We start from the raw sequence: 24,957 nt of genomic DNA on the forward strand, positions 1-24,957 counted from the left end.
GAATCTATCGAAGACTTGCTAAGAAAGGAAAATTCGATTTTTTTAAGGTGTGATGAGAGTTCGTAGGGCTGAAAGTTTGAGGGTAGTAGGCAGCTCCGGGAGGTCCTGGAGGTTTCCTATGAAGAGCTAATCACGATCTTAATACAAATTGAAGGTTTATTAAACTCGAGACCACTTTGCGCAAACGAGTTGAGGTCCAAATAAATTTCTCTTTTGATGCCTAGACACTTTTTGTTTCTCAACACAAGACAAGACAAGACAAAATTGCCGTAAAGTTTCAAATATGTTTCGATAACTGACAGTTGAGCCGACGTACTTAAATAATTGTTACATCGATATTCGCATTAATTGGTTTCTACACCCTCTCATTAACTTAGAGATTTTAATACGGCGGTTTTATGCCGTGTTTTTCAAGAGACTTTCCTTCCTCCGGGTATTTCCTGCTAAAACAATATCCGTCCAGATCGAGAGTGTTAAAACTACCAGGGTGTTTCCGTACGGAGGTATCAATTTAATCGGGCGGAATACCTGTGGCGATCTTATCAGAGAGATAACGACCACCATTGTATCGATTGCACCGTCCATCTGGACACGTGGGTAATTAAATAAGCATCCTAACAACCGTACTCAGCCGAGAAATTCAACCAATCAGGGCATACTTTCCTTTGCTTCTGTGTGTTATAAGCGTATCGTTAAATACCTCTTAAAGGGCTAAATGTTCCACTGTAATTGTTAACGTAAGTAATTTACCGTAATCCTTCTTTTAGGTACCTTACTTGATTTTACCGGTATTACAATCCTCGTATCTTCTCAATTTCGATAAAAATTGACTGGCGCTCAACCCTAATAGTAAGGTAAGTGGTAATGAAGTGAAGAAGATCATATGCCCAGATCGAACTACCGCTGTGGAAGATCTCAAGCTTATATTTTATTTTCCAACCCTGAGCTAGTGGGCTGTTTATGTGGCGGGTTTGAGATAACGCATCGCCAACTCTGAGGGAAAATTTAAAAAGAAAAAAAGTGTGTAATTCGAGCTACTTATCTGTAGGTAAGGGTCTGTTGCAATATAAACTGCTCCATTAACAACGAAACGCATTTTATATGAATTTTTTTGTAAAATTCATTAGGTAACGATATCAGTAATCGTGCCGAATGTGTACCTATACAAAAGTGATAAACGTTGGTAATTATGTTGCGCATTGTATAGATACTATTTAAAACATTAAGTATCTTTCAGCACTCGTTTTAATATTAAATTATAGCTTTACTGCCTTATTTCTCAATCACCGTCGCTTGGATTGCGTAGTCAACATTGACATCTTTCAATAAGAGGGGCGAGGGAAGTAGTGTACTGCATCTTGTATTTCCAGTTTAGTTGGGAGTTTGGTTCAAAATCCACAAATCGGTAAGCTAACTTACTTATATCGAAAAATTGAACGTCATCAGAAACTTTGGCGCCGCCATACTTTGTTAGGCAACGTTAGAAATCCATGGCACTACCCCCTACTCTCTTCCAGATTTTTTCAGATTGAGCTGTGTCTTTTCTAGAGTATCTTTAATCAGAATCTTTTCAAAATGAGAAGCCGAATAACACAATGGAGGACGGTCAAAAAGTGGTATTCGAGACTTACAAAATGCAATTCAGATATTCAAGAGATGTTTTTGAAGGGCGATGTTTCGGAGGAGGAACTGAATCTGTAGCATGAGAGTCAAGATTTTTTCATTTCACTTCATGAGAGAAGAAGTAAAGAATGAAATGCGGATTCCCTTACACAACAACCAAATTTTATGGTAGGAGGGGAGAACATCAGAATAGCAATATTCAAGAATATACTGCTCTCATAGCTTCCGAATTGTCATCGAATGTGGTGGGGAAGGATTTATTATTATTATGCAAAAATCACGACTCTGCCAAATGTTGGAAAGCGAAAGACATGGCTTATGAAACTAAGCCGCAAATAGTGATTAAGAAAATTCCTTGCTTCTGGTGCTTGAGAAGTGGCCACCCCTCCAGGAAATGCACACCCGAAAATCCTTATCGGATAACCAGATCATTGGGGCCATGTCAACTGAGAAGCTGGTCAAACTAGAATAGCGACAGACTATTTTTGAATAGACCATGAGGGGGGGAGGGAGGGTGATTGCCGAACTCAACCACTTCTATCACAATCATTTCATTGCTCTGAAACCCGCCAGACCTTTCTGACTTATGGAATCTGGAGACCATTGCAATAAAGCACCTATAATATAACAAGAAGTCAAAGGCGGAGAGCGACATAGATGCTAGTAACTTAAATATGCTTCAGAGGAAAGATAGTCGAAGTTACATTCCCTTGGAAAGGAAAAGAGGAGTATCTCCCTACAAATTGATCAGTAAGTTAGAAGAGGATAGAGTAGGCTACAATCAAACTCCAACAACTGGAGTGATTACGATGCACTGTTCAATCTGCGGGAAAAGGATGAAAATATTGCACATTTCCTTGCTCATCATCCTGTACGTGTTTAAGGCGTATGTGCGGCCAGTTTTTGAAGCGTCATGTCATGTTCCAGAAAAACTAAGTTTGAAGAAACACAATTTAATTAAGTTGATTCCATCGATTAACCGATAACTTATCTATATTTATCGATTAATCGATAACTTATCGATAATTATCGATTAATCGATTAGTCGATAAATTAAAAAAAGGTCGACTAATCGATAATTTATCGAAAATTTTTAAGGATTGGTCGATAAATCTATAATTACCGATAATCTATCGATTCATCTCACAACTAAACTAAGAAGATAGATAATTATCGAGAGAATTTTTAACGACACAAACTTGAGAAGTCCATTTTCAATGTTTATATCAGTTTACTTGAAACAAAAGCGATCAAGTGGAATTGTCATGATCACAATTCACAACCTACTTTCTCTATTAATTTTTGAGGATTATCGGCCACTTGATAACCTTTGATTTCAGAAAACTTCAGCATACCTACCTATAGTTGTTTTAATATTTTCCAAAAGATCCTGTTTTTATTTAAATTATCTCTCGCAATATACCAAAAAAGCAAAAATGTTAGCGAGTGTACGCATGGATGATGTAATTATACCGATTGAGAATATATTTATATCGATAAGATTTATGAAAAAGTATCGATAGTTTTCTCTTGATAATTAACGCTACTTATCTATTAATCGATAATTATCACAGATGGACAATTTTCGACAAATGTTAATAATAGTCGACAGCTAAGAGTCTTTATTGATTATTTTCAAAAGTTATCGATAATTATAAAAATGTATCGATAATTATCAAACGTTATCGATTATTATCGAAAATTAGCGTTACGATTTATCGATTATTATCGATAGTTATAGATAATTATCTAAAGTTATTATTATCGATAGTTATCGATTAACGATTAATCGATAAATCGATAACAATTTCATTTATCGCCCGGCATTAGACTTTCGTTACAAAAAGGGAAGTTCGCATTCCAATGTTGGGAGTTGGTGGGATGTTTAATCCTCGAATGTGAAAACATCCTGACTCACCTCTGGACTGATTTTTCAGTTTCCGTTTGGATACAAAAAAGATGGGGATTGGGTAGTGTTTGCTTATAATCAGGTGATATGGACGGGAGCAATGGAGACATGTCGTTGGTAGTCTGAATCCAGCAGACTTGCCTTTAAGAGGATACACCCCTTAGCAATTTATTGGATTCAGATGGAAGGGGGGGTCCCGAGTGATTGTCTCTGTTGCCAGTTATAAGTGAAGTTGAAAGAAAGCTCAGAAAGTCAGATGATCGTAGAATCGTCGTCTTATCGAAGGACTCTTGCAATCTACGGTTAGATCTTACGATTTGTAAAACAAGAGAAAGGTCTACCTTCTTTATCAATGGTGCGTGCTGAGTATAGATAAAACAGAACGTTTGAATGTGAAACGTGACTCCAAGGACTCATTCGTGTGGAAACCCGACTTTGGTGTAGAGAAAGTAAGAATGATTTTATCTCCCTCAGCACTTGTCACAACTCTAATTTACGACTTTCTTTTGATTCGTGGAGTCAACCTCATTCGTGAAAAGTTGAGAGAAAAGTGATGGATAATCAACTACAGGAGGGCGGTGCAAAGGTGATACGGAACTCTAAGACATGCCTTCGTACTAAACCACTAAAAGGGGACGCAATTCCCTTACCAAAGGAAAAGATATCGAATGGGGACCCGTTTACCACCACTGGAGTCGATCTTGTAAGGCCCATTGTGTTGAAGGTAGGAAAAGGCTGGATCTTGTGCAGTTTATCGTTGTATACATTTGGATCTGGTACCTATGCCGCCTGGGGAGCAGCTAATTCGTTTAATAGTGTCGACTGGGAAGAAGTGAAAAACATGCGATCTTCCATAAACACATTGGGCCTTCATCCTACCTGCATCTCTTTGGTTTGGAGGTTATTCGGAAAGCTGGTAAAGGACCTCCTCCAGAGGATATTAAGAAGATCAAAGGTGAATTATGCCCAGATGAAGACTTGTCTGGTCAGTGTTGCTACCACCAAAAATGGCCAAACTATCACAGTGGTTACAGAAGAGCCCTTCTACTTTCATTAGGCCCCTTAAAATAGGAAATTTTCCTGAGCTGGAGAAAGCACGATAATATAAATATAAGTCAAACAAAATAAAAGTTAAATCTGATTCAAAAGTTTCGAACTTTCCTCAATTAGGAAGATTACCATTGAGGTACTCGAGCATATAATTTTGTTTGATCAACAATTTCCAAGACAATTTCATATCGAATTGCGAATTGCGTTTTGAAAATGTTTACTCTCTTCCTTTGCATTGTCAAGCAGATTTCATTAACTTCCATAATACGTATTATGGAAGTTAATTAAATTTGAAGTACTTGTGAACAGTTTTCAAGGCACACAAAATACACAAAATATGAAAAAAGAAAAACATATGTGATACATGTTTGTATCCTTATTTACGGTAATTAATTCTCACTTAATTAAAGTTTTAATGATCTACCGTTATATAAGTAAAACACTACGATCAATTAAATTATGTGTATCCATCCTGGAAGTAAAACGTTTATTTTAGACTGGTCGTGATGTCAGTTGCAACTAAGTTAGCAACTCGCGTATAGAGAAAATTGACGAAGTTTCTTATATTTTCTGGTGAATGACTCAATATACTTGTTTAATTCATTGGCGTACCCAGCGAAGAACCCGCAAGAATATCCTTTTGAAATTATAGGCCAAGGAAGAGAATCAGCATGTCGAGATCTTCTGCTTTTGGTAATAAATCGAAGATAATGATGGCGTAAAGAGCTGATGTTTCTTGTAGCGAAGGTACCCGCTAGGGTATCTTTATATCTTCTAGCGACGACGTGTATAGGAGTAAGTTTTGTTTTACGAACGGCGATGAGTATAACAATACTAGCGATGGTTAAAGAAGGAGAAAGCAGCGAATATTTAGCTAAGAATGACAGTAAGTGTAACGTGAGGAATGACTTGGCTGTCACGTATAAGGTAAGGTCATCACAGGTTCAACTACCATTCTTCATATTTTTTATGATCTCCATTTTCTGGTTCTGCTTTTATGAATAAAGAATGTATAAAAGAACCACAAATATTTTTTATTATTGTTTTTTTTTGTTTTAAGTTATCGATTTCGATTTTTTCTATATATACCCATCATCAGGGTTAAGCGATCGATTTCGGGTTTTTTTATATACCCATCATCAGGGTTAAGCGATCCTGATGATGGGTATATAAAAAAACCCGAAATCGATCGCTTAAGAAAACAATAAAAAAATTTTTTTTTCGTGGTTCTTTTATACATTCTTTATTCATACCATTCTTCACTACATTTTAGAACTATGGTGGTACTTTTGATTGGTCCATAGACGTCCAGTACTTCATACTTACCTCTTGTTTCTGGACGTATATTGGGGGACAAGTGCTTGGAGGAATCACAGCCCATAAGTTTGGGGCAAAGATTGTGATTGGTATAGGAATGTTCACCTCGACAGTATGTAATCTATTCATTCCGCTCGGAAGCGAGGTGAATTATTTGGTTGTAATTGTTTTGCAACTTCTGCACGGATTGGGACTGGTAAGCCTAACAGATCGCGTATAGTAGCACAAATTGCAATTTTAGGGAGTAGTTTGGCCCGCGCTGTATTCTCTAGTTAGTTGGTGGATACCTAAACACGAGCAAGCTCGGTTTTTGACCTGCTTGCAGGGTTTGTCAATTGGTATGTCTATCTCACTACTAATGTCGGGATTTTTAATTGCATCGCTTGGATGGAAGTACGTATTCTACGTTTCTGGAATGCTAGGTTGTCATTCAGGTGTAAAGGAACCCTAAAAATTCAATGGCTCTTTACAGGTGCTCTGTGGTGTCTTGCATGGTACTTCTTTGCATTCGACAAACCAGAATTACACCCTCGCATGCAATACAAAGAACTACATTACATTTCGAAACATAGAAAAGATACTTTGAGTGCAGATAAACGGATCGTACCTTGGAAGTCTATTTTTTTGTGTCTTCCGGTTTGGGCCATTGCGATATCACAGTTTGGCAGAATGTGGTTTAGCTTAATTTCAAACACCTACGGACCATTGTATCTCAAATCAATAATTGGGTTAGGTGCCGAAATGGTAATTAATCTGTGTCATTTCAGTAAATAATGATCGCATTCCAGAACGGGCTTTGCGGGGGAATTATTAACTTTGGGACCTTTATCTTTGCAATAATATTTTCCTATGTTGCAGATAAATTACTGGCCTACGATTTTATTACGATAAAAAATATTCGCAAGTTATTCACGGGAATAGGTAACTAATGAACCTTATAACGGAATTCCAAGGCTTCACCATATCTTTACTGAAAATTCAAAAGAATACATCAAATGACAAAGCAACTCAAACATTAGGCATGATCAACTGACCACTTGGTTTAAAAAACCAGACGAAGTTGCTGTGTCGTTTAATGTACAATTTGAGTCAAAAAGATGAAAGTATTGGAAAGACCCCCGACATTCATTTATAAACACACGGTATAATGTCTTATTACAGGAATGTTCCTGCCTGGTGCGTGCTGCCTGCTCATAAATCACTTGGGATGCGATAAATATTTGAATATGACCGTTTGGGCGTTTTCACAAATGCTCACGTCCGCCTGTTTTCCAGGCGCCATGGTCAACATAGTAGATATTGCCCCAAACCTGACGGGTTCGGTGACAAGCGTTATTCAAGTGGTGTTGTTACTTCCGGGCATTTTCGGAACTTACGTCGCAAAATCTCTTTTTAAGAGCTTGGTAAGGCTAAGTATGTTTGTCGGTCTCTCGCGTGAATAGCAACTTTTAGGACCCGGAAGATGCATGGCATGGAATATTTTATTCCTCCAGCTTAATACTTTTTATTACATGTTTGTTCTATCTTGCATTTGCGTCCGCTGATGTAAGTTGTGCATACGTGTCAATTATTATTTTGTACAATTTTAATTCGCTAGGCACAAGTATGGGATTACAAGATCGTGCCTACAGATTCTGAAGGGCAAGAGCTTAGGCAACAGTTAGCAGAAGACAAGGAAGTCCGCAGCTAATTCTTCCTTAAAATTTATTAAATTTATTGTTGGCTAATATAAAATCCACTCAAAATCATATAACAAGATATTTATCATACTACGCCACCTCCTCTTTAAACGGGGGTGCTCACATTTAAAAACCAGAAATCTGTCTTTTATTTTGTGTACGGCGATTAACCATATTAATAACGGTCAGTATTAATATCACCTACAACGAAAATACAAATTAATGTAAGAGTCTGAGGGGTTGCCTTATTAAAATATCACACAGGTGTTGTAGATTTTGCACGACGTCTGTTATTGACACGAGTATTAATAGTGTTCTGAAAGCAGAGCTCGGCAGTATTCGATTTTGTAAATACTTTTTAGTATTCAAATCCTTTAAAGTATTCAAATACTTTGTAATTAAATAATTAAATACTTTGAGAAGTATTCGAATACTTCGCATAGTATTTGAACCTTCCTTTTTTACCAAAAATCGACTACTCCAAAATTTCTCGGGAAAACACTTTTTCTTATTAATTTTGGTGCGTAGAATCCAAAACAATTCGTACTTTTTCGATCAGACTTCTCAATCAAAAGGTATAGACTAGAAACCAATTTCGAAAGAAAATTCAAAGGGCTGTAACTTTTGAACTAGTAGCCCAATCTTGGAACTGTTTGAAATGATGGATTCTACAGGCCACATTCTATAAGAAAATTTTTTTTCCGGGTCGATCTGAGACGATTTTTTTGAGGGCCTCAAAAAAAGGCAGTGTACAACCTTCCTTTTTTACCAAAAATCGACTGCACCAAAATTTCTCGGGAAAACACTTTTTCTTATTAATTTTGATGCGTAGAATCCAAAACAATTCGTACTTTTTCGATCAGACTTCTCAATCAAAAGTTATAGACTAGAAACCAATTTCGAAAGAAAATTAAAAGGGCTGTAACTTTTGAACTAGTAGCCCAATCTTGGAACTGTTTGAAATTATGGATTCTACAGGCCACATTCTATAAGAAAATTTTTTTTCCGGGTCGATCTGAGACAATTTTTTTCTCGGGCCTCAAAAAAAGGCAGTGTATAACCTTCCTTTTTTACCAAAAATCGACTGCACCAAAATTTCTAGGGAAAACACTTTTTCTTATTAATTTTGGTGCGTAGAATCCAAAACAATTCGTACTTTTTCGATCAGACTTCTCAATCAAAAGTTATGGACAAAAAACAAATTTCGAAAAAAAATTCAAAGGGCTGTAACTTTTGATCTAGTAGCCCAATCTTCAAACTGTTTGAAATTATGGATTCTACGGGCCAAATTCTATAAGAAAATGTTTTTTCCCGCTCGATCTCAAACAATTTTTTTTCCGGTTTCAAAAAAAGCAGTACTTTTAAGTTATTCAAAAATTTGAGAACAATTTAGAAATGTTTAGGGAAAGTTTGCATTGTCACAAAATCAAATATAAAAATCCGATACAACTGAATACCGAACGATACTGGAGTGAAACTTTTTGACTCGATAGTCTACGTAACTTAAAAACAATAGGGACCTTTCTTATATCCTTAAAACCATGTGTAGGTACCAATTTTCAAAGCGATTACAGGTTTCTAAACAAACTGCCATGCACACTGACAAACGGATGGTCAAAAATGGATCTGTTCCAAAATCGCTAGGATTAATTTCAGGAAGGGGTACGTCTCATGTGCACGAAGCTTTGAAAACTGGTACACGTATTCTTAAGGATATAACTGGTAAGAAAGGTCCTGGTAGGTACCTCCTATATAATAATATAATAATAATGATACGCTTTTACTCCCCTTAAATTTGTATATAACAATAGAAATATAAAAAAAGCTAACCCCATACAAAGTATGATGTAGTAGTATTAAGTATTAATTTACTATTTTAAATTTTTAATGTATTTGAGTGACAAGTATTTGAATACTTTTTACTGTATTCGAATACTTTTCAAAGTAAGATAATGAAATACTTTTCAAAGTATTCGAATACTTTGAATACATTCTAAAGTATTTGAATATTTATTTTTTTAAGTATTTGAATACTTTTCAATGTATCTGTATCTAGTATTCGCTTGTGCTGGACGTAAAAGTATTTAGTATTCAAATACCTTTGATTTGTGTAAAGTATTTACTATTCAGTATTCAAATACTTTTTGAAAATATTCTGCCCAGCTCTGCTGTGTAGAAACATTTTCGCCCCTAGACACAGCCGCTTAAGTGCCAACCTGACTTTAGTAATTTATATATTTTGGGGTTATGTTGTGCAGACCTTTCCTCATCTCAATAAGAACACGATCAATCATTTCCAAACCATGACTACTGCAACTTTTTTAAGATAACGTGTCCAGTCCACAATATTGCTTCCCCACTTCCTTCAGGTCAGGATTCATTGGACTTACTTTGGGGACGCTTCCCAAATTCGGCTCTCCTAATATGTTGCCTTAAAAGGAACATATCTAACTTATTTTAATCGTCAAAATATTTCATACAAAAGTGGAACACGTGTCTTGAGAATAATCCTCTTTCTAAATCCTACTTAACTTACTATTTAAGTGTCTATCCTTTTAATCGATACAATCAAAATATTAGGTAACCACAAAACTACTTTCTATAGAACACCGTAAGGTATTTTGAATGGAGTTCTGGATATTTAGTCAATATTATTACGTATAAGGCTGGACGGAAATGAGGAAAAATGAGGGAAAACAAAACGCAGAGAAGTAGGTACGACGCTACGACTTGAGGAAAACTACGATTTATTCACTGAATTTAAATTGCAACTCCCACACATCCCGTTACGAAGCGGAAATCTTTACCATCAGGATGGCAATACCACACAACAATACAACGTTTAACATTAGATTATCCACCTGAATTTAATGTGTAAGGTAAGAAACTTATTCCCGTGTATTTCAGGCCAGCCTGAATCAATTTTCTTAATCTATTTTCCGTTTAATTCAATTATTATTATTCTCACCAGTCATCCAAATTTTTATTTAGTTTTGATTTCATTGCCCGTCATACTCGACTGTACTATTCGTAACGCCAATTGGGGTAGGTTAATTAAAGGTGCCGACTTCACGTTAAAACTTAATTGATCTCTTGGGTTTGTGATTAGGTCAGTCGATCTGACGCAAACAATTGCCATCGTCATCCGTGGTTACTGAGGGATTCAACTGACATGACTAATCGAGGAAAACCAATCGAGAACGACCATCAAAGAAAGTTTGCCTTTCTTCGATTTGAAATCTTCTAAAGTGCCCCAACCACGAACTTATAAATTAAGATTGACTGCTAATGCTGAATTGACAAATGACGCCTACATGGGGGCAGCCATGATGTGCACTCATTTGGCGCGAGATTCAAATCAACTATAAACAAGCATTAACCTCACGTTTTCTAAATAAATTACTGTGACTTGAGCACTAGGAAAATTCCCCTAGAAAATAACTAAAACGTACACATCAAGGCCGCGCCCATGTTAGGGCCATTTCTACCTCTATGCAACTGTTTGATCAGCAGTCCATCTTAATTTATAAGTTCGTGGCCCCAACGCACCTTGCTTCATGCAATCCAACCATTTTGCGCTGTTTTTACATTTGGAACATGTTTGATTTGAGCTGCACCTTCAGTTAGACGTGCTTCCTTCAAGATTTTCAAATATAATATAATTTATTAATGGTTGATGCATACCTTCACTTTCCTTCTAAGTTGGATACTGTGAATAAAAAATATAGGTACACATTTGTTTATTCTTCTTTGTATGATAACTAATTCTGGAAATGTCGGCGTTCTTAAGGTTTTAATTGTAAGAATTAATCACTAAAACAATGAGATCAATTAAACTTGATTCGTGAGAAACAGTTTGACTTTGGATGAGAGGCAATTAAAGTACCCAATTAATGAAAAAGCGCTCATGGATACTGCATAGGTGGGTCACAATAGCAAATCACTCAGGGACACAATTTTCTTGATTTCAGTTTAGTTACTCAAGATACTATTGACATACCTAAAAGGGGTACCTACTAAATTAAGTAATTACTTCCTTGTAGGGAGTTATGTTCTATGTACTGTTCTAGGTATCCGCCAATCAAAATGCCGAGGTCTTCTACTTTTGGTAATCCGTGTAAGGTAAGGATGAGCATAAATGACTGATAATTCTTCCAGGGAAGATACCGGCTCGAGTATCTTTATACCTATTAGCGACAACATGCATCGCAGTTAGTTTTATTTTGCGAACGGGGATGAGTATATCAATATTGGCGATGGTTAAGGAAGTACGGAACAATGAGGATCTCGCTGCAAACGTCAGTAAAACGTTGTGCTATGTGAGGAACGAAACAGTTGCCATAGAGAAAGTAAGTTTTGCGCCATCAGGTGCTACCGCATTCTTGAGTACATTTTAGAGCTATGGTGGTACTTTCCAATGGTCCATAGACGTGCAATACTACATACTTACCTCCTACTTCTGGACGTACATTAGTGGACAAGTGGTTGGAGGAATAACAGCACATAAATTTGGTGCAAAGGTCGTGATTGGTGTAGGAATGTTCATCTCGGCAATATGTAATATATGCATTCCGTTTGGAAGCGAGATGAGCTATGTGGTTGTGATTATTTTGCAACTTTTGAACGGATTGGGAGCGGTTAGATTAATTGATCACGTAAACTTCTTCAAGCTGAAATTTTAGGGCGTAGTTTGGCCAGCACTATATTCTCTAGTAAGTTGGTGGATACCTAAGCACGAACAAGGTCGGTTTTTGACTTGCTTGCAAGGTTTGTCAATTGGTATGGCCATTTCACTAATAATATCCGGATTTATAATTGCATCGCTTGGGTGGAAGTACGTATTCTACGTTTCTGGAACGTTAGGTAATCATTCAAGTGGAATTCAATAGGAATTGGTTTTGGATTCGTTGCAGGTATTCTCTGGTGTCTTGCATGGTACTATTTAGCATTCGATAAACCAGAACTCCATCCCCGCATAGAATACAAAGAATTAAATTACATTTCGAGACACAGAGAAGACGTTTTGGTTGCAAATAAACGGATCATACCTTGGAAGTGCATTGTCCTGTCTCTCCCGGTTTGGGCCATTGGGATATCCCAGTGTGGTAGAATGTGGTTTATCATATTAGCGCCAATCTATGGACCAATGTATCTAAAATCAATAATTGGGTTGAGTGCAGAAATGGTTATTAATATGTGTCACTTCAGTGAATCATGTTGGTTTTCCAGAACGGGCTTTGGGGTGGAGTTATCTCCCTTGGGAACTTCCTCTCTGCCTTAATATTTTCGTACGTTGCAGATAAATTACTGATGCACAATTTTATTTCGACAAGAAATATTCGCAAATTATTCACAGCAATAGGTAACCTACAATCCGTATCATGCAATTGTACACCTTGTTACAGGAATGATTCTGCCTGGTCTGGGCTGCGTACTCATAAATCACTTGGGATGCGATAAATATTTGAACTTGACTGTGTGGGCTTTTTCACAGATGCTCTCGAATGCGTGTTATCCTGGCGCCATGGTCAATATAGTAGATATCGCCCCAAATTTCACGGGTTCAGTGACAAGCTTTGTTCAGGTGCTGCTGTTACTTCCGACTATTTTCGCAACTTATGTCGCAAAATCTTTCTTCAATAGTTTGGTAAGTTTCCTACATATTATTTTGTATCCTCACGAGGTTCCGTTTAGGATCCAGAGTCAGCTTGGCAGGTAATATTTTATTCTTCAGGTTTAGTGCTGTTGACTTCATGTTTGTTCTATCTCGCATTTGCTTCCGCGGATGTAAGTTTTCCACACGTGTAAATTAATATTGTGTAAATTTTTTTTTAATTGGTTAGGCACAATCGTGGGACTATAAAATCGTGCCTACAGATGATGATGGACAACATCTTGACCAAGTACAGTTGGCAGAAGAGGAAGAAGCACACAGTTAAAACGTCCTTTGAAGACGTCTGATTTATTAAATTTATTAAACATGAATCTAACATAAAATCCCGTTAAAATGTGTTGTAATAAATGTATCATACCACGCCTCCTCCTCTATAAACAGACAGGAGTGCATGCATATAAAACCGGAAATCTATCTCCAGTTGACGTGTGTCAGTTAAATATTTGAGTACTCATTGTTACATTTAATAAGATACTTCACGAATGAAAGCCTACGACATATTTAAAGAATTTAAATTGTATCTACCAACATTCCGTTGCGATGAAGAAATATTTACCAGCATGGTGGCAAAACCACTCAACATACAACATTTAGGTACTCGTCCGGAGACCCCTTCTCGACACTGGAAGATCAACCCACCCATCATATTCTGCACCCGAAACATTCCTCATGAACCAGTGGCATTTTTCTACATACGTTTAAATTTGGTATTTAAGTTCAATATTCTTACGCCATCTAGGTATTTTCTTTGTAATCGACTAGTTTACGATGTACGTAAATTTCAGCAACCTATTTCTTATTACCATAGTTTGCCGATAGAGGACATCCAAGTTTTCTTACTACAATAGTTCTTTGCTTCGTATTTTTTAATTCCTTTCGGCGCCACGCACTTCTTTGTACAAAACGACATTCAACCATTATTTGTAAGAACAACGTACACGCCATAGTGGTTACTCGACTTTTTTTTTGTCTTTTGTCTTTTGGTGAAGTTTTTCTGTGTTATTTTACTTTCGACACTTCGGTGACGCTGTTTGTGGATATATTTTACTGGTTCTAAGGCCGTTACGGATTCTTGCTTCAGCATTCTCTTTTCTTCATTATTATCTACCCGATTGTTGCTTGCTACATCGATATTGCCGAGTGGAAACTGCACAATTTTGGATTTTTTCAATATTGGGCAAGGACAATTAATTTGGTAAGTTCCACCGCCTTGGTGCAATCTTATCAATTCAAGCATGCGATCGATGAGTTTCTACGTTACCGGCAGATCCGACCGCCATTTCAGTAGAACCAAACCTGCTGACCTACTTACGTGGAATTTGTTTGCCTACCTACACTTCGATAGTTGATCCTGAATTGTAACCGAACGAACCATTTGGAAGGTTAACGACCTTGTAAATTGTTCCGATATGTCCGATTTTACTTATATTATAACTGTGTCGCTACGAAGATATGCATACACAATGAGTAACCGTGGAGTCACCTTTGGAATTTTGTTTACATGGGAAATACTTAACTTGAACTTCCAAAGGCGACTCGACAGTCACTCATTTTTGATCGCCCGACATTTACGAGACCGGGTTTGATCTACCTTTGCGCCTCCGTTTCTGTTAGTTTGATTACATTGTATCCTTTACATTAGCTGTGTTATTTGAGATGTTAGCTATCATTGCTTTGTAAATTAGTTTTTGAAGTTAATGGGACTTTGTCCGAAGCCGATATTTACAATTTTTGGTTACGATATTTATTTTACTCCGAAGAATTTGTCCATACTACGTTATTTACATTCTCAATTTATGAGACTGCATTGATTTTGAATAGAAATTTAGTTAGTTGTGCATCGTAAAGTAGTTTTCTTGAAGATAACGTCACGTTTATACTTTTATACCCCGATGTTGTAAGTATAATCCATTGCCAAGTCAAAATTTTGCTTGTGGTTAGTTAACGTAAGTTGAATCATTGATTCTTATTGAGTATTACTTACGGTTTAGTATAATTTGCCTCAGTGTCATATTTTACGTGCTGCGTTATTCACTACCCTCTTTACGGATTTGTTTGTGATGCTGTCTGTGACAGATTGGCAGAACGCGCCCTTCTGAGCTCATAAGGTTGAGACCTGAAGTTCAAAATACATTTTTTTCGACGACTTTGTGATATACCGTTTGATTACATACTGGTTTTTGATACACTCGAATTGTAATTAAATTACTATCACTATTATTTTTTGAGATTCATGTAACGATTAGGTACTGCTTCGTTGTTTCTGCGGAAGCCTGTTTTGATATTAATACTTTCTCCGACTACGTGTTGATGGATCCCCTTTTTACTAAAAATTTAGATGTTGACATTGCAGATATATCGGGTGGTGCACGGTAAGTAGGAACATAGGGATTTAACATAGGAAATTAGTTTTATGGAATATCCTGCCCTCCTGTACATTTTACAGAAAAAACTGTAGAGTTTAAAGTTGTTCAGAATTAAAAGGTGCATGCAAAACTGTTTACATGTTTTATTAAGCTTTTGGTATATCCGCATTTCTGTTATTATTTATTTTTTTATTTATTTGTTTAACCAGAAACCATACAGAATAAAAATTCCAATTACATGGGACTGGGGCTCAGAACAAACATTAGGACCTAATCTAATTTGATTTATTATTGCATTTAGGGAATCGTGAAAAAAGTCGATATCATTCACTGAGGACAACTTATTTAAAGTGATCAAGATTTTAATAAGTGGGGAAGTTGTGTTACTAACTGCAGAAATAGTATTATTTGGCCTTAGCTTAACAAATGGTACCTTAAGCTTAATTTCTTGAAGTAATTCGGAAGAGTTTAACAAATTGTGTAAAATTTGGAAGACAAAAATTGTGGAGACAATGTACCGTCGGGTTTATATCCTCGCCTCGTTATATTTAAGCCGAAAGTACTATTTAAGTAATTAAGCTGGTAGCAATAGCCATGACTTATGCTGTTTTATGAATTGGCGCGGTAAATTTGAATTTGTGCGGGGAATTTGAATTTATTACTGTGATTGTGATTGGCTGCATCATACAGGATGTATGATAGTTATATACAGGGTATTTGCGCTGGGTGTTTTGTATAGGTTCCAATAGGTCGTTAACTGATCGGCCATTTTGTAACTAGTTTTATTTAAAAAAGGAGTGTAACTAAGGAATGACAACTTTCACTACCTTCGGGTCCAGCCTTCTGGGGTATAATGTTACAACCAGAAGCATTCCGAGGAAAATTTACCGTCTACGTCCAATAATAACTATGACAAATTCTAAATTTTACCGGTATAAAAATTATCTCTGAATGTCCGGCAGATTAGTGCCATTATGACACCCCGGAGCAAAATAGCCTAACTACCATTACACCTTGTATATTTATCTACAAATATAACGAAGCACGTGATTTGTGATTTAATTTGGTTTCCCCGGAACAAAATCGCCGACCATTTAACGACTTATTGGCACCGGTACAAAAGCACCCATCACAAATACCCTGTATATAACTATCATTACACCCGGTATAACTAAAATGACACAGATAATCGCAGTAAAAAATAATTTGCCGTACAATTTCAAATTTACTGCAACAATATGGCAGACTTTAGGAAATTCAAATCTCGAACACAATTTACAATAACAAAATGGCAAAGATCAGCAAATTCAAAAAATCTCGCACAAATTCAAGCTTATCTCTACAAAATGCCCTCCAACCCTAAATTCAAACTTACGGCAACGAAATGGCGCAGCCAATGACAATGCAGCACTGTGACGTCAGAAAAATGGGGAGGGGAAGGATGGGTTTTTACTACTACCAAATGAAACTATTTGCTTAAACTTAGACCACTGGTGCATCCTTGGTTATCCTTTTTCTTTCTCGGCACGGTCTCTCCTGAACTCTGTGTAAATACCGAAGAGGTCGGGAGAAAACATTAAATACAGTCCATAAAATGGATGAGGTCGAATAACGATTAGCCCATGAGGTTAAAGGAGAAATATTTGGGCGCCGCTGTTACACTAACATTTCTGCTAAGACGTATGTCGATTTTTAGTTTTACCGATCTCACGGTGAACTAAGCGCGACGCTACGTTATATTTAAATGTTTTTGATCGTCAAGGAACGTAACCGCACGTGCAGTAGCAACGATCAACCCTAATCCGTTTTTGCAACTTATTCATTTTACCGGATTCAATCAAAGTTATGGTGTACTTGGTGCTAACGTCGCGGAATTGTGCCACTACTGGCATAATGCATACTTTGATAATCCGAAACTGTGAAACATATTATAAATGACTGCATTCTTGTTTATAAGATAACTAATTCTTGAAATGTACGCCTACTCAAGGTTTTAATAAAATTTGCCAATTACGGAAGTAATGACGGTTAAAAAGACTATTAGTGAAAAATAGTTTGACTTTGAATGAGAGGTAATTAAAATAATTAACCAAAAAGCACTACTCATTAGGTTAGGTACTGAGTAGTGCGTAGTTCGTAGGATACATACGATAGCATCTCACCTTTAGAAAACTCGGGGTACCATTTCCTCGATTTTTTGGGGAGTTACTCAAGATACTATTGATATACCTGAACGAGGTAATAAATTAAGTAATTACTTCTTCATGTTCGAAGTACCTGTTCTAGGTATCCACCAGCAAAAAAAGTTATTAGCAGAATCAAAATGTCGAGGTCTTCTACTTTTGGTAATCCGTCTAAGATAATGATGAGCATAAATGACTGATGATTCTTCTAGCGAAGATACCGGCTCGAATATCTTTATACCTTCTAGCGACAACATGCATCGCGGTTAGTTTTATTTTACGAATAGGGATGAATATATCAATATTAGCGATGGTTAAAGAAGCAGGAACCAATGAATACCCCCCTAAAAACGTCAGTCAAACGTTGTGTTATGTGAGGAACGATACAGTTGCTATACAGAAAGTAAGGTTACGACTGACGTTAGTCAATTCTTCAGTATGTTGTAGAGCTATGGTGGTACTTTCCAATGGTCCATAGATGTGCAATATTACATACTTACCTCCTATTACTGGACGTACATCAGTGGACAAGTGGTTGGAGGAATAATGGCACATAAGTTTGGTGCAAAGGTTGTGATTGGTATAGGAATGTTCATCTCGGCAATATGTAATATGTGCATTCCGTTTGGAAGCGACATGAGCTATGTGGTTGTGATCATTTTGCAACTTTTGAACGGATTGGGAGCGGTTAGATTAATTGATCACGTAAACTTGCTCAAGTTGCAATTTTAGGGGGTAGTTTGGCCAGCACTATACTCTTTAGTAAGTTGGTGGATACCTAAGCACGAACAAGGTCGGTTTTTGACTTGCTTGCAAGGTTTGTCAATTGGTATGGCCATTTCACTAATAATATCGGGATTTATAATTGCATCGCTTGGGTGGAAATACGTATTCTATGTTTCTGGAACGTTAGGTAATCAACAAGTGGAATTCAATAGGAATTGATTTTGGACTCGTTGCAGGTATTCTGTGGTGTCTTGCATGGTACTTCTTAGCATTCGACAAACCAGAACTCCATCCCCGCATAGAATACAAAGAGTTACATTACATTTCGAGACACAGAGAAGACATTTTGGATCCAAATAAACGGATCATACCTTGGAAGTGCATTGTCCTATCTCTCCCGGTTTGGGCCATTGGAATATCCCAGTGTGGTAGAATGTGGTTTACCACGAATGCACAAATCTACGGACCAATGTATCTCAAATCAATAATTGGGTTGAGTGCAGAAATGGTAATTAATATGTGTCACTCGAGTAAATCAAGTTTGTTTTCCAGAACGGGCTTTGGGGCGGAGTTATCTGCCTTGGGAACTTCCTCTCTGCCTTAATGTTTTCGTACCTTGCAGATAAATTACTGATGTACAATTTTATTTCGACAAGAAATATTCGCAAATTATTTACAGGAATAGGTAGGTAACCTATAATAATTCGTATAATTGCGATGTTACACCTTTTAACAGGAATGATCCTGCCTGGTCTGGGCTGCGTACTCATAAATCACTTGGGATGCGATACACATTTGAACTTGACCGTTTGGGCGCTTTCACAAATTTTTTCTATGGCCTGTTTTCCTGGCGCCATGGTCAATATAGTAGATATCGCCCCAAACTTAACGGGTTCAGTGACCAGCTTTATTCAAGTGTTGCTGTTACTTCCGAACATTTTCGCTACTTACGTCGCAAAATCGTTATTTAAGAGCTTGGTAATAAGTTTCGTACATATTATTTTGTTTCCTCATGCGATTACCTTTAGGACCCAGAGGGAGCTTGGCAGGTAATATTTTATTCTTCGGGCGTGGTGCTATTGACTTCATGTTTGGTCTATCTCGCATTCGCTTCCGCTGATGTAAGTTGTACATACCTACGTGTACATTAATATTGTGTACATTTTCCTATTTGGCTAGGCACAAGCATGGGACTACAAAATGGTGCCTACAGATGATAATGGGCAACAACTTGACCAAGTACAGTTGGTAGAAGAGAAAGAAGTACACCGTTAAGTCGTGTTTTGTAGACGTCTGTGTTGTGCTATTGTTGTGTAAAGTTAGTAGATATGTACCCATACCGTGGGTTAACACATTCAATCATTGCCAAACCGTGACTTTTCTTCAATTACTGAATCGTGCGTAACATTTTTTAAAAGTACCTGTCCAGTCCACCATATAGCTTCCCCATTTCCTTCAAGTCGCTCCAATCGCTGGACCTCTTTAGAGTTACTTCCCAAATTCGGCTCCCCTAACTTGTTCCATCAAATGGAACATATCCATACCTTAGCTCTGTAAAGATTTCATAAATAAGTGGAAATGCCTCACATAGGGCTAATGAGGTATGTTTTGAGAATAGTCTTCTTTCTAAATCGTACGTACGTTAACCTTTAAGTCCCTCTAGTCAAAATATTAACCACATAATTACTTTACATTTTCGACTGCTACTGTCCCATCCATTGGAAGGGAAATGCATTTTTATATCTCCTCTTGTTTGTGCTCCTTCTTGCCCTATAAAAGACTGAACTTGTATTTCACCGGAGATTAGTAACCGACTAAAAACTTATCCGCTTAATTCGTTTATTATTATTCTCACCAATCCTGCCCCTTTTTATTTAGTTTTGACTTCATTGCTCGTTATACTCTCCTGTAGTATGTGCAATGTCAATTGAAACTTGAAACTTTGACATATGCCTGGCGTCGCCGCCTCTCCCAGGATTTAGTCTTAGACCATATAGTACATGGACTGCTAATTGTAACTAAAATATGGTCAAGGACATCGCCTGGGTATGTGAGTTTCAGGGTAAACGAGTCTGGCCGAAGTTGTCCGATGAGACACGATTTGAGACTGTCAACCTATAAATTAACAAACGTCAATTAATTAATCGCCTAGATATCCCAAAAAAACAAACTTATTCTTATTTGTGGACGTATAGCAAATAATGAAGAGCATTTAAAGCTTCCCGTACTACGCGGTTACTATAATGCTGCTCTTTAAGCGATCCTAGTGGTGTTTACACGACTTTAGTTTACCCTGAGATTCACATACCCACGACTACAGTGCCCTCTATCCGTGACCATCCATTTTGTATTGAAAGCATAGGGCGAATAGCAGTCCATGTACTATATGGTCTAAGGATTTAGTCAACTGTCGTGAGGATGCGTTAGGCCCTTTTTATTGTTGTCCTCTCCCTGCGTTACTTTCTGTCCTCTTTTCCCCCTCCCCTTGGCTTCTTCCTCCAACTCCAGTATTCTTCTGCTTTCTTTTTTCCTTGATGTGTGTCTTTGCTCTTTTCTTCCCATCTTCCCATGGTAATCCCCGAGACCTCTACCGTTTGGTTTATGGTGGTGCTCCATGTGTGGCAGGGTCGGCGTACCTTCCATTCCGAGGCACACAGAATCTTGGCAGCCCGTATGATATGGTCTTTGTTCCTCTTGTTGGTATGTCCAGTATCTCCTCTGAATCATCTTCAGTCTCCTGGTAGTCGTCTTTCCTTCTAGTAGTTCTCTTCTCTGCTTTCTTGTGAGGTTGCTGTTTTCTTCAGTATCCTGAGTGCCTTCCACTCCGCCCTCCTCAATGTTCGTCTGTTGCTCCTTGTTAGCGCTGAAGTGTTAATTCCGTATAACATTGTCGGTGCTATGTTCGTGTTGTAAATCATCATTTTCCAGCTGCCCCGTATTTTCTTCTCTCGTAAGAAGTTCCAGATTCCGTGTGTGCTTCTGAATGCGTTGGTTATTCTGTCTTGCACTGCGTTGTGCCTGCTGAGGGTGCTGCTTATGTACGTTCCCAGATATTTGATCTTGTGCTTCATGGTTATCTCCTTCTCGGCTATTATGGTCTTCTCTCCTTCTTTGTACTGGGGGTGTTGTTTCTTGGCACTCTTGTCATCATGTAGCTCTTTTCGTTGTGTATTTGTAGGTCCACCATTTCCAGGTGTACCTGGTATCACGCTGGCCTGGACGAAGTCCTCAGTGTCTTATAAATTATTCGGGATTACAAATAGATCGTCCGCGTACGCCAGTAATGTCGGTAGTAGTAATTGGCCGCCTGTGCTAAGGTTCGTCACCACCATCCTTGTTTGTTCTATAGCGTGGTCAAGTGCTATCGCGAAGAGCCTTGGGGAAGCGGACATCCTTGTTTGATCCCCCTGGTTCCTGTAGTAGGTGCAATGTCAATTCTGGGTTAAATAAACCTGCGGAATTCACTTTGCTTAGGCCAGTCCACCTGACACAAACACAACTCGGTAGCTCACTCAAAGTAGGCTTTTCGGCGTAGGCCACAAAATGAGCAAAAACAAAATCCTTCCAGTACACGCCACTATATTAAATTTAACGTTCGGCAAAACTTTACACTACAGAACTTAGAAAAATACCATAAGCCGCAAGCAATATCACTCTGCTGTTTGGGAAACAAAATACACATCAACGCACAAAGCAAACTTCCATAGTACGAAATCAGTGCACCAGTAGGTATACAATTTCAAATTAATTGAGAATGTATCCAAACAATATTAATATAACAATAATACGAGTAAATTTGTCCAAAAATAAAATAATGCAACTCTATGCGTCTTCAAAAGTAAGTAAATCGTAAATTCAGCAATATATACGCAAACAAACCATCTTCGTTCGAAAGGTCGGAACCTCAGCATAAAATGCATAATATCCATTCGCGAAATGAGTGGTCCATTGGGTCGATTCCGAAAAAAAGAAATTAAGCCAAGAGCTAGCAATCGTCTACATCAAGTTACCTTCGCGTTGAGGACCAGGATTTTCGTAGCTATTCCAAGGAAGAAAGCAAGAATTTTGAAAATTTTCACGGCGGTGCAATTAGCAAAAATTCTGTAGCCGGTCCGTGCAGAGTACACCCGAAGAAATAATCAGTTGTTACCGCTGTGTGGAAAAATTAACAGTGACGGTGTTTATTAACAATGAAACCTAAGATTACAATACATATTACACATATTATATACAAATATACTCATGTAGGCGTTGGCACCGAGATACGCCGGTCGAGGAAGACCGCGAACGCGGATAGTGATGTATTAGAGCCAAACGATCAGTGTCATCAGTGTCATATTGGCGTTTTGGTTTCCGTATTTATACCCTGCCGACCCTTTGTTGCGGAAGTTATAACGGTAAGATTGGGTTGGCACTGCTTTAACTCAAACTCGCCACATAAACGACCAACTAACTCAGGGTTGGAAAAAATTAAAGGCTTGACTTCTTGCACAGCGGTCGATTCGTTTAGAGTATCTTCGGTACTTCGTTGCACTTACCACAGAGTTGAACGCCACCCAGTTTCTTTAATTCTTTTAAAAAACCAGTTTATTCTAGTCACTATCAAAACAAAACTGTCCTCAAAATTGGATAGAAAAACTCTACAGATACAAAATACCCTCCCCCCTCTCCCATATTCAAAATTATTGATTAAACTTAACTCAAAACACTTAGCAAGTTTAACGTCTAATTAAAACCCCCCAATTCAACAATGATCGCATAAACATTACAGGCGGGAATACACAGAAGTCTTACAACACAATATGACAACGCTCAATAACTGTTTCGATAAAGAAAACACAAATGCATTCATAAGAAAAAGAAAAATCTTACCTGTGAGTAAATGTGTAGCCAGAGAGAGCTGTGGCAACATAAAACAAATCAAAAGAGAAAGGATATCCATGCATTTAACCTGGGTGTCCTAGTGATTAAATAATGACTGCCTGAGAGCCAACTAAGAAACTTGCTCATCGGTTCTTAGGTAATAAATTTTCGCATAACAATACTTACATAACTTTGATTAATGCATTCACGCTTTCAAAATTATAAAACTCTGAAATTCTAAATTTATACTCCTATTTGAATAACCATAAGAAATTAAAAATACGTTTGTCTATTAATATCTATTAAAAATACGCTTCATTTTTGCAACAATAAGATGCACCTTAGGACTAATAAATTTGTATCCATTTACAGGAAATTTTCAAATTTAATGGAAATTACCTAAAAAACTAACCCTTTGCTAATCGGTACTTAATTAATAAATTTTCACAAAATAGCATTAGGCTTTGATTAACCAATTCATGGAGATTTGTATCGTTCTAAGACCCAAACAAAAAATGCTTCTTTAATTATTAACATCAATGAAACTTGTAATTATTACTCAACATTCTTAAAAGGAACCAATTAAGTACTGCTTTTATACTGTAATGTAAAAGGAAAATTTACAATACCTCTGAAATATTGACTTCCATATCATACAGAATCGGAACCTCTCTTCGTGTCGTGGTGATATCTTCTGGTTTGTCCTAATTTACTAGATTATGGATCTAAAGGGGACTGCAGTTTTAAAACTGTTATTAAATAACTCTCTGTTATTGGTCCCTACGCACGTTAGTCGTTATTAAGCGGCAGAGCAAAGCGATGCAGGATTTATAGGGGAGTCGATGGTGTCCGTCTGCCCGTCTGTCCGTGAACACGATAACTGTAAAACACTTGGACCGATTTGGTTCAATTTAGTTTTTGCACAGTTGACCTATATGCCACATGTAATAAGGCTATTGAAAATGGGTCGATTCCCTCTCTGTTTCTGCCAAACGCTTGAACCTATTTAGTTCAAACTTTGCACAGTTGACCTATATGCCACATGTAATAAGCCTATTGAAAATGGGTCAAATCCAATGACCCCGTGGGGTAACGCCTCTCTGTCCCTGCCAAACGCTTGAACCTATTCGGTTGAAACTTTGCACAGTTGACCTATATGCCACATGTAACAAGCCTATTGAAAATGGGCCAAATCCAATGACTCCGTGGAGTCACAACGAGACGCTCTGCCGCTTTTTTAAACGCTCTTTATGGATTTATTTCGCTTTTACACGTATAATCCCTCTTGAACCAAAGAATAATTACTTACTCTACACTGTACAACTTTATTAATGGAACGCGATTCTGGTTAAGTTAAATTGTACTTAACTTTACTACGAACTTTACGTAATTCTCGAAAGCGAAAACAGATGATACTGATAACTAGACCAAATAAAAATAGACATCTCGCTTAATCAAACAGCTGAAAGCGTAAGTTAGAACGCATGGAATTTTAATTGTCATCTTCCGTACATATTGATTTCTGGGGATCGGATTCATAACTTTGGGATTCCGAAGTAATTAGTTT

At 37.5% G+C, this 24,957-nt stretch overlaps 3 protein-coding genes across 5 annotated transcripts; all 3 read left to right on the forward strand.

Annotated features, from left to right (window-relative positions):
• Nucleotides 1-1,245: 1,245 nt before the first annotated feature.
• Nucleotides 1,246-7,811, forward strand: LOC116179761 (sialin-like). Of its 3 annotated transcripts, none has more exons than XM_031499590.1 (10): nucleotides 1,246-1,405; nucleotides 5,079-5,275; nucleotides 5,325-5,509; nucleotides 5,856-6,095; nucleotides 6,141-6,321; nucleotides 6,372-6,643; nucleotides 6,688-6,820; nucleotides 7,061-7,302; nucleotides 7,352-7,444; nucleotides 7,497-7,811. In XM_031499590.1, the coding sequence occupies exons 2-10, from the start codon at nucleotides 5,254-5,256 to the stop codon at nucleotides 7,587-7,589; spliced, it is 1,461 nt and encodes a 486-aa protein (XP_031355450.1). In that variant the 5' UTR covers nucleotides 1,246-1,405; nucleotides 5,079-5,253; the 3' UTR covers nucleotides 7,590-7,811. The 3 variants fall into 3 exon arrangements, with proteins under 3 accessions (XP_031355450.1, XP_031355452.1, XP_031355451.1); XM_031499592.1 differs by lacking the exon at nucleotides 1,246-1,405 and adding an exon at nucleotides 3,386-4,487; XM_031499591.1 differs by lacking the exon at nucleotides 1,246-1,405 and having other exon boundaries at nucleotides 3,386-5,275.
• Nucleotides 7,668-13,653, forward strand: LOC116179760 (sialin-like). The gene is made up of 11 exons (XM_031499589.1): nucleotides 7,668-7,762; nucleotides 10,159-10,457; nucleotides 11,649-11,686; nucleotides 11,737-11,927; nucleotides 11,976-12,215; nucleotides 12,261-12,441; nucleotides 12,492-12,763; nucleotides 12,808-12,940; nucleotides 12,984-13,225; nucleotides 13,273-13,365; nucleotides 13,422-13,653. The coding sequence occupies exons 3-11, from the start codon at nucleotides 11,665-11,667 to the stop codon at nucleotides 13,515-13,517; spliced, it is 1,470 nt and encodes a 489-aa protein (XP_031355449.1). The 5' UTR covers nucleotides 7,668-7,762; nucleotides 10,159-10,457; nucleotides 11,649-11,664; the 3' UTR covers nucleotides 13,518-13,653.
• A 4,081-nt stretch (nucleotides 13,654-17,734) lies between these two features.
• On the forward strand, nucleotides 17,735-20,291 carry LOC116179759 (sialin-like). Its single transcript, XM_031499588.1, has 10 exons — nucleotides 17,735-17,856; nucleotides 17,905-17,963; nucleotides 18,014-18,204; nucleotides 18,249-18,488; nucleotides 18,534-18,714; nucleotides 18,764-19,035; nucleotides 19,080-19,212; nucleotides 19,264-19,505; nucleotides 19,556-19,648; nucleotides 19,707-20,291. Exons 2-10 carry the CDS (start codon nucleotides 17,942-17,944, stop codon nucleotides 19,800-19,802), a joined length of 1,470 nt encoding a protein of 489 aa, XP_031355448.1. The 5' UTR covers nucleotides 17,735-17,856; nucleotides 17,905-17,941; the 3' UTR covers nucleotides 19,803-20,291.
• The last annotated feature ends 4,666 nt before the right edge of the window (nucleotides 20,292-24,957 follow it).

The sequence above is a fragment of the Photinus pyralis genome, unplaced genomic scaffold, assembly GCF_008802855.1.
Source record: "Photinus pyralis isolate 1611_PpyrPB1 unplaced genomic scaffold, Ppyr1.3 Ppyr1.4_LG8, whole genome shotgun sequence".
NCBI lineage: Eukaryota > Metazoa > Arthropoda > Insecta > Coleoptera > Lampyridae > Photinus > Photinus pyralis.